This window comes from Cucurbita maxima, unplaced genomic scaffold, assembly GCF_002738345.1.
Source record: "Cucurbita maxima cultivar Rimu unplaced genomic scaffold, Cmax_1.0 Cma_Scf00005, whole genome shotgun sequence".
NCBI lineage: Eukaryota > Viridiplantae > Streptophyta > Magnoliopsida > Cucurbitales > Cucurbitaceae > Cucurbita > Cucurbita maxima.
In genome coordinates this window covers 236,783-246,850 of record NW_019272021.1, presented here as the reverse complement: position 1 = coordinate 246,850, position 10,068 = coordinate 236,783, and the positions used below count along the sequence as shown (strand labels likewise).

Genomic DNA, 10,068 nt, shown 5'->3' with positions numbered 1-10,068 from the left:
TCCTTGTTCAAAAAAAAAAAAAAAAAAAAAGTAAATTCTACTTTGAAGTAACCATTCTTTTGAGAAAGAATTTCCTTCAAAGTTAGTTACTTGTTTTGTTTCACATTTTGAGATATGAGATTAAGAGCTTGTTGTATCTACAATACATAATTTTAAGAGTTGATTGATTCTTGGTCATGGAAACTTGAAGCTTTTGTGTAGGTAACATTTTTTTACATTATTTGGTCTGAAGATGAAGTTTCCTTTATTGAAGAAATGAAGCATAATCTGAGAATTTCTCTTTCATTCTACCTTTTACGTTGGTTTGTAAGTTATTTGGTAGATCATTTGCTGTGACCTGTGCATTCCAAATTCTTAAAACAAGTTAGAGATGAATTTGGTACTGCGCGTCTAGAAAGGCACAAGTCCTCTCCTGTATGGTTTATTGAGTGTGTTGTTTGGCCACCTTCAGGTGGAAGGAAGTTGTTTCATGTAAAAGTTTGTCTATTCCAAAAAGGATGGCTGATTATCTGGGAAATGTTAAAAGATTTCCTAGGAAAGTTTTGCTGGTGGTCTCCAGACTGTACGCTCACAATTATTGGAAAACGATCAAAGATGCTTTGGAAGAGTATTTCCAAGTCAAGTCCTGGTTCAATCCATCCCTGCCTGATAAGGATTTATTGAAGTTGGATGATAGTATTGACAAGTCGATGGAAAATGAAGATTATTTAGTGGTTCCATTTAAAACTCAAAAATGGGTCGAGAAAAAAACATACTCATTTAGAATTTTTCGAAGGATATGGAGGTTAGATCTCTATAAAATATTTGCCTTTGACATATTGAGAGCTCAACACGTTTCAAGCAATTAGTGAATGTTTTGGTGGCCTTCTTAGTATTTCTTCTAAAACACTTAATACGCCTGATTGTTTTGAAACTTTTATTGAAGTCGAAAGGAACATTTGCAATTTTCTTCCAACAACCATTGAAATAATGGATAAGAAGAGTGGAAATACTTTTCTTAGATTTGGTGCACGACTTCACTAAATCCCCCATACTCCACCAAAGTTGATTTTCTGTAAATGACTGTTCAAATTCTATAGATTTAAATAGACTTCGACCGGTACAGGAAGATGAAGTAGTTATTTCGCACTGCAAGCTACAAATTTCTATTTTTCCAGTAGTTAATGCATTAAATGATCATAGCATGCACGGTCAGTCTCATCAGTCGGCCTCCCTTGATGCTTAAAATGAATTTAATGCTGCCAGCATTGTGGTTTTAAAGGATTCAACTGGTTCTCTCTCATATCTCAATATACATTTATTTGTTGAGGGTATTATTCCAAAGGTTTGGATCCATAACATTCCTCAAATCATACTCCTTTCATCCCTCCTGAATCGTCAACATTAAATACTGTGCTGGTTGAAAATTGAGCAATGGAAGAATTAGATTTAAATGTTACAAATTTTGTTTCAGAACTGATTAATATGAGCCAGACCAATAGTTCCTCTTTCTCTCTTGATGAAGCTTGAGCATTGAATGATACGATTTTAGTTGAGACTTGATTGATGTGGAGACAGTGACTAATTCCTCTTCCATAACAACGAACCTCAGAATTCATCATCGGCTATTCCCTACGCCTATTGAGGTTTAAATTCCTCAAAATATTCGACAAGTGCAAAGACGAATTAATGAAGTCTCTCCATTTCACGACACTCGACGAAAGAGTCAGCTCCTCTTACTTACCCTATTCTATAAAATTCGGCATTTAATGAAAGATGTTCCAAAGGAATCATGTTCTCGACTTCTAATAACAATGTCAAGTCAAGTCTATTCTTCAGAAAATGTGCATCAAATATCCTCCAAAATGAGCTCCCAACATCACTCTCAATAAGATTTCTCCCTTCCTGGTTCAAATGTTGTTTTAACTAAAGGTGCTATTCCTCTTCCAATTGTGCAGGCATGTGCCTTCATCACCTTTGATTGATTCAAATGGGGAATTTGATGTTATTTTATGTAGTGTGGGGACTATCTCTCAACTCTTGGAATCTCAGAATGTTGGGGCTAATAATGATTGTTTTTTTGGAGGACTCTTATGCAAAGACTTTTGGTCTTCTTTTTCCTGATAATGAGAATGAGCCTCCAGTAACATATCCACCTGCTTGTGAAGCTCTTCTAGCAAGTACTTTCCCTTCACCAGCAATCCCGAGTAAATTCTCTTCTTTCATTCATATCTGTAATCTTTGAATTCGTAGTATCCCTCCAGTGTCTCCAATTGTTTTTTAACATTTATCTGAGTTAATTATTGTGGTGCCAACAATGGAAGTTATCATGGAATACTAGAGGCTTTAGGGATCATTCTAGCTTTGAAGAAATTTATTCAGCTTCATTGCCCAGATTAAGTGTTAATTCAGGAGACCAACATTGCAGTTTTTGGCTGAAAATTAATCAAATTCTTTGATTGATAGGCTTTCTGGTTCAAAAGAATGGGATCAATTGTTTGACCATTCAACGGCATTGAGATGAACTTGTATTTTTTCTTGCCACTTGCCTTATGGAAGCAAGTTTTGTTTGGGAGCCTTCCTTTTTTGGATTTTGTAACTGTCGGTTGTAAATGTCAGATTATGAGTTTACATCAGCAATTATCCTTTGTGGTTCAATGGAAATTCTATCCTAGAATGAACACATGGGGGTTGGGGGATTATCCGAAAATACTCTGTTTGAAGTAGTTTTTGCAGCATTGTTGTCCTGACTGGGCTTTTCCACAAGAGTTAAATGTTGATATTTTTAATTCAAAGCTCATTAAATTCATGTGGAGTTCCAAAATAGCATTTTATGTTCCGGTGTTTAATGCTTTGGTTGGACAAAAGGTGGTCGATATAACATTTAATTCAGTGTTCTCCAAAGGAACTTTGGATGCTCCGGTTTATAATATCTTTGGTTAGTTATAGGCTGAAGTCAAATTTCAATTTAAGCGGCCTTCTAGTCAGGAAGGTATACAGCTTATTTGCATGAAAAGCTTTTAAATGATGTCTCGCTGGATGAGCTAGTGGCTGAAAAGCTTGTAATAATATATGAAGCATTTATAGTTTTATTATTCCCAGGGCTTACGTCTATTTGATTGTAATTGCCTCCAGGTTCTTGATTTTTCTTTTTCTTTCTATCTCTAAACTCAGCTTTGGGAGTTTGTATCCCTTGAACATTTCATCAAGTTGTTTCTTGTTAAAAAAAAAAAAGTTCTAAGAAATAAGCAAACAAACAACTGAAACAAAAAACTGTGTTCATCTCTTGAACCATTTTTACTTGCACAAATTACCTTTTTCGATTTGTGGGATGAGAAAACACAATGGAAGCTCTTCAATAACTTTGTTGAAATTTATTAGAAGTCGTGAACATGATTCCTCAATCGGTCCAAGCTTTTCAATTATTATATGAATGACATATGTCGTTATTGGCAAATTTTATTGTATTCTCTAATTTGGAGTCTGGAGTTATCTAACTTTTAAATGATTGGCGGGAAGTTTTTTTTTCTTTTTTCTTTGTCTTTTGAAAAAAGGTATCTAAAATGAAGCATTCCTTGAGGGAAAAAAGAAAAGAATTGATGAAGTTCACTAATCAAACCCAATGAAGTAGCGTGAGAAGACATGGAAAAATGATGTTTGAGAAAAAAGTTATATTGCTTGAAAGACTTATTATCTGTCCGAATCTTTTGTTCATTTTATTATTGATAAACATTGTCTTTATTGAGATATAATTTTCCTTCTAATATTTAAATGAGCTTAAAAGTGAATATTACAATGAGAATACAAACGTGTTGATCTAAATTATTTATATTGTATAATTCAGTAGTTGAAAATATTGAAATGTGTATAGTATTTAATGATAATATTCAAAATATTATTTATTGGATGTGTCACTCATTGCATTTATGTATAATGATGTTGTCTAAAGCATATGGAACACTTAGACTCACAGGCTCATTGGAATCTAGGTGGTAAACCCCTCTAACGTAAAGAAGGCATGACGAGTATTAGTAGGATACAAATTAAATATGTGAGGGTTTTAAGGGCTCAAAACAAGGTTTTGTTGGCTAAATGCCTTTTATGTTTCCCCCTTGAGTCTATACCTTTGGGTGCAAGAATGAGCAAATACAGTCCTCACCCTTTTGTATGGATATCAGGTGGGGCTAAAGGCACTTCTAGAAATCCTTGGAAAGATATTTTAAGTGAGCTCCCTTTCTTTTCATGGGTTGTTTAGTGTCTCACCAAGTAATTGGAGTTTCTTTTTTTAAGGATAATTAGTTGGGGATAGACCCCTCCTCTCTATGTTCCCCACTTATGTCATTTGTTCTCTATGAAAAATTGTTCAATGACAAACGTCCTTTCTCATATTAGATCTCCCTTTCTCTATTGTGGGGGTTTCATAGCTCGTTGTTTGGGATAGAAACAATAGATATATAGCTTTCTTATCTTTGATCGAGGAGTCTGTGATTAGGCATCGGAGAAGGGATATTCAGCTTTGGAGCCCAAATCTTTTTTAAGGTTTTACTTGTAGTTCTCTCTTGTGTGGTCTAGCAAATCTATTTCCTTCTATTGTGTTTGTCTGTATCTCTTTGTGAAAGGCGAAGTTAATTTTTTTCTTTTTCTGTAAGGTCATCCACAGAAAAGTGAATACCTTTGTTAGCTATTGAGAAAGATGCCTAGTTTGGTAGGGTCGTTTTGATGCATTATTTGTAGGAGTGCGACAACATACCTTGATAGTTTGTTATGGAGAGATAATCGAGAGTAAAGCAAGTTGGTGTGTGTGTGCAGTTTTGTGGAGCCTTTGGGAGGAAAGGAAGAATAGGACTTTTAGAAGGGTTGATAGGAGCTTGAGTGATGTTTGGTCTTTCAGAAGGTTCTATGTTTCTTTGTTGGGCTTCTGTGACGAAGGTTTTCTGTTAGGTCTTATTTAACTTAATTGGAGTCCCGTTCTTTAGTTCGGCTCCCTTTTTGTGGGGCTTAGTTTTTGTATGCCATTTTATTCTTTCATTTTTTTTCTCAATGAGAATTTGGTTCATATATACATATAATCCTTTCATCATGTAATATTATCAAACAGAACAAGTTCGTTATAAAGCTGAAGCATACAAATCAAACATATTTTTCCTAGTTCTTGTCTATAAATAGACAGAACCTTCAAAATCAAACTACACAGATATTGATAGATATTGATAGGAATGCTATTAGGTTAGAAATGGGAATCTTTTTAGGTTAGTGAGGGTATATTAGTAATTAGGTAAGGATTTTTTTTGGAAGATCTGTTTTAAATAGTGTGAGTGAAAAGAGGTTAGATAGGCAATTGTTTAGTGGCTGTAGACTTGAGTAAGAATACTTAAGAAAGAGGGTCCAAGTACCTCGAATGTCTTGGGAGTTAATTGTATTCCTTTATCTCATCTTTCAATACTATTTAAGCTATGTGGGTTCTATCATATTGTTATTCTAATAAAGAAGACAGTGTTCCAAAACTAATAACTAAAATTAATCAAAGGTTCTCTAAATCCTACTCGAAGGAAGGAGAAAACAAAAATCAAGAGTGAGCACTAGGAACACAAGGAATTGAACAAAAGTAATTGATTATCCAAGGAATTGCAACAATACATGTAGGGGGGCAGAGAAATGAAGTGGATGTCTGACAGAAAATTGAAGGGGATAAGAGAAGACTGAACCGAGGGGGAAGGACATAGCAAGACGAGATGAGAGTAAGTGATGAAGAAAGCATAAATGATAGCTAGGAGTATGGAGAAATTGTGGAAAAAGCAACAAGACGAGATTCTTTCAAGTTAGTTAAAATTGAAAATATATTTGGGGGCAGAGAGACTAAAGATTATTGAGATTCAAAGTTGGCAGACCAAACATGCATCAAAGATCTTCTATTGCACTCCAACCAACTTATTACCAAGACATCGCAAGCAGTGGGGCTTAATGTATCTTAATCTGTAGTTGGCAGCATCAGATGTACTAGATTTATAGACTTGGCTCATTTTTGTAGTTGTAATATTGACCAACGGCCAATGCTTTACCTTGATCATCCCCTTCATAGAAATTGAAAAAGTAACATCTAGATGCCTATGGTTTTTTCCAATAAAATCCAAGGAAAACTATAAGGCTAGAAGTGAAACATGCTTTCTTAAGGTGGTAAATTTACCTTGGAAATGCAATATTGATTCTAAAGGTGACAGATTAACCTTGTTGAGAGCATCTCTCTCTTTCTCTCACTTTCCAACTTATTACCTTTCCACCTTCTGAACGCATAATAAAGTTGCTACCACAATCGAAAATGTCATGAAAGATCTCTATTGGGATGGACACTCTGTTGAGAAGTTTATTTGGTTGGTTAGTACAAGGTTAACTTGGTTGAGGAAATTGGCGAGGAACTTTCTCCTCACCAAAAGGCTATTGAGATTTGCCTTCAAGAACATGCTTTTTGGGGAAATTTGCACCTATATATTATATCCAAAGTATATTGGTGGTCAGTCTTGCTGGCTACCAAATCTTCCAAAGGTCCTTAGAAAGATGTTATCAAGCTGAAAGGCCTTCTGTTCTCGAGGGGTATAGTTGACAATGGCGTAACACAAAATTCAGGGAGGACCTCCAAAACAGACCATTTCAAATTTACAACTCCACAAACTCTTGAAATTTTAAATTAGAAAAAAATCTGAATAATATGGAAACTCGCAAATGGAAGTTGTATGATGATGTCCCTGTTAATTTCATTTTCAACCCAATAGAAGAGAATGGAGTCTGACTTGTTATTTCTTGGGCTCTTTTAGATATAAGTCTTTCCTTAAAGATATTTCAAAGGATGCTCAACTTCTTTACCCCAAGCTATCCTATTAAAGTTTAAACCTTCATTTGGGAGTTTCCTAGATTTTGGATTTCCGCTGTTTTCAACCTACTCGCAGTTTCTCAAACCTGTATTGTAATTTTATTATTTCTTTAGTTAGCACCTATTGGAGTGCCTTCTGATTAGCTTCTTTTCATCGTAGGCATGGAAAGCATTTTTGTTTGTTTTCTGTACACTGATGATAGGAGACTGACCTGTTCATACCCTATTGAACCATATTGGTGTTCTCGTTTCTTGACATTTCTGAGATGAACTCAACTTTGGTTTGTATGCTTCAGATTTCTCTTGTGTTTTTTCTCCTTTCTTTCGTGTGTTTTGGTTGTTTTAGACCTTTTCACGTCATTTTCACGTCACCACCTTTTCTTTTATGTGGCTAGTGGCTTATAGAAAGGTCCATGTATAATTTTTTTTTTTTTTTTTTTTTTTTTTTTTAAATTTATTTTACAGGTTAGACAATCTCATAATTGAGGCAATTACTACCTTGAGGGAACCTGGGGGCTCTAATAAGACAAAGATTACCTCATATATAGAGGTAGTCTTCCTTTCACCAAATTAAGAAATTTAACTTAAGTCGAATTTCTTCCCTCATTTTCTCATCAATGCGAGGAGAAAATGAAGGGAGATGGTTGTTGGTGAAATCAATTGATTTCGATCTCTTACATATTTAGGCTTTGTTCTTTATTAAATAAGTAGGTATAAGCTTTATGGATCTATATTCATGATGCTAGTGCTCATCTTCTGAAAACAAGGGGCAAAAACGGCTTCTATTGATTGGTAACTATTAATTTTTGGATTGATAGGAGAGTTTTATTGATTATTCTGAATCCTTGGTGATTTACAATCCCATTTTATCAATTTTTTTAATTCANTTCCTGCATCTAGCACAAGTTTGCATTTTGGTACACTCGTCGAACACCTGGAGTTCGGACTCAAACATCATATGAGGACAACATAAAAAAGATTGTGGACTTTAGCTCGGTATGACTTGTCGACATTGATTTTCTGAAACACTATTTGTGTACTGTGGTTATTTTATGTCAGTCTTTACAATTCTTTGTTTTTCTATTGATTGAACTTTATTTTTCTTTTGATTAAACTTTGTTTTCCTCATGCATGTAGGTTGAAGGTTTTTGGGTAAGCTATTGCCATTTGGCTCGTCCTTCTTCATTACCAAGCCCAACAGATCTGCATCTCTTTAAGGAAGGAATCCGTCCACTCTGGGAGGTAATATGTTGAGGAATGTTGCATGCATGTGTTTCCTTGTGCTTACTAGGGAGTGAACTTCCTGTTCCTTTTTGTAACATAAGATATTGGATGGTTTTGTATTTCTTTGCTCAATGGGGAGTCTAATTCCTATTTGTATGCAAATGCAATAATCTTTCAGGATTCTGCCAACTGCAATGGTGGAAAGTGGATAATACGATTTAAGAAAGTTGTATCTGGCCGATTTTGGGAAGATTTGGTAAGTGATAACAAAAATGACATCGTTATTGATCAATATGCATTACTTGTCAAATCTTAAGATATTTATTGTTCCCTTTGGTTTCTTAATTTCTGATTAACTGTTCTCAACTTGATTGATGAAATCTAAAGTTGCCTGAAAATAGTTTTGGATAATTATTCGATATATTCATTTTCTTAGATAATAATAATAATAAAGGTAGTAGTTGATTCCTGCTCCTGCTCCCGCACCACCCCCGGGAAAAAAGACGACACCCCTAAAGCCATAAAAGAAGTATCAGTTCTAGTGGGGTGGTTGTACTATTCAGTCTGCATTGGGGTTCATGCATATTGGTGGTGGAATTTACGTTCCCTTTTTAGCTGTAAAAGTTCTGTATGTTGTGCCTTTCGTTTGCTGATCCGTTGTAATTCCGCTGAATATTCACGTCATTTAGGTTTCTACATCTCAGGGCTGTAATTTTTTTACCTTGTTATCTGCATCAAAGGCTATCTCTTTGGCTTGAGAAGTGAGAAGATTCTTTATCATGCCTTTGATTGGTCCTTTGTGCACGCTTTTATTTGAGTTAGACATGCATTTGGTTGTGAATTTAATACAAGTTTTCAGGTACGCTAATTCCATGGATGAATGAAAGCTTCTGTTGTATGCTTCTGCAGGTTCTTGCATTAGTGGGGGACCAGCTTGATTTCGGTGATAACATATGTGGTGCCGTGCTTAGCATTCGTTTCAATGAGGATATTTTGAGTGTCTGGAACCGCAATGCATCTGATCATCAGGTCTGTAACATGATCTTTTACTTCTACGCCATCACACATGAGTGCAATACAAGATCATGAGCTTTAACTTATTGTATGTCCTTATACTACCAGGCAGTGATGGGTCTGCGAGATTCAATCAAACGACACTTAAAGCTCCCACATGGGTATGTTATGGAATACAAACCTCACGATGCATCTCTGCGTGATAACTCGTCATACAGAAACACATGGTTGCGAGGGTGAGGACGGTTGTACCTCGTCTGCTGCTATGGCTATGACCATTAAGACACAAGGCTGAATGATGTTTGCATGGTCTGCCCCTCCCTTGATTGCTTTTGTCCCTTGTTTGGATGATAAGCAATTGATTGATTCATCTGACACTTTTATTGAGGACATTGAAGCTTTTCTTTATTGTTTGTTCAAAAAAGGAGAATAGGCTACTACTATGTAATGTAAATATGTGGACAATTTGTAACTGTAGACTTCTCTGAACAGGAACCTTGGAAAAACACCTACACAAGACAACTTCTGTTTACTTGTTATAACTTAACATTGTTTTGTCCTTGAGAATCAATTTCTGGCAGCAGGTGTAGGTATTTTGAGCCTCATTTTTTCTCAAGGTTTACAGGTTGAGTAAGAATCTATTTGGATTGATTTTCTTAAGGGTTGAAAAGCGTTTTTAAGCAGTTGAACGATTTAAATTTGTCCTTTGATAGGAATAGGCTACTAACTTTTTGTATCTTGTCACTGTCATAGGGTGGGATGACCCATTTTAAACAATTTGGAGTTCCTTCGTGGAGGGATAGATAAGTTCATCTGATCTAGATTAGAAATAAAAATTAATATGAAATCGATATTTTTAAGTTCAAACCAATGAAGTGATGTATTCGGTTGTTTGTTTATTTTAAATGGTCCATCGAACGAAGTGATAAGTGAGCGAGCGAATTGATAGTTACAATTTCGAGTTTGTTCTTGAGATTAATAAGTTC

The 10,068-nt window shown here is 35.3% G+C and overlaps 1 protein-coding gene across 1 annotated transcript in view; it reads left to right on the top strand.

The window, feature by feature from the left end:
• The window catches only part of LOC111479999 (eukaryotic translation initiation factor NCBP), a 12,251-nt gene extending 2,611 nt beyond the window's left edge, over positions 1 to 9,640 (top strand). Inside the window, exons 2-6 of the mRNA XM_023124944.1 lie at positions 7,745 to 7,840; positions 7,982 to 8,086; positions 8,247 to 8,324; positions 8,978 to 9,097; positions 9,191 to 9,640. Of these exons, the coding sequence (XP_022980712.1) occupies positions 7,745 to 7,840; positions 7,982 to 8,086; positions 8,247 to 8,324; positions 8,978 to 9,097; positions 9,191 to 9,322 (531 nt within the window). The 3' untranslated portion in view covers positions 9,323 to 9,640. The remainder of the gene's footprint in view (positions 1 to 7,744; positions 7,841 to 7,981; positions 8,087 to 8,246; positions 8,325 to 8,977; positions 9,098 to 9,190) is intronic.
• Positions 9,641 to 10,068: the final 428 nt, after the last annotated feature.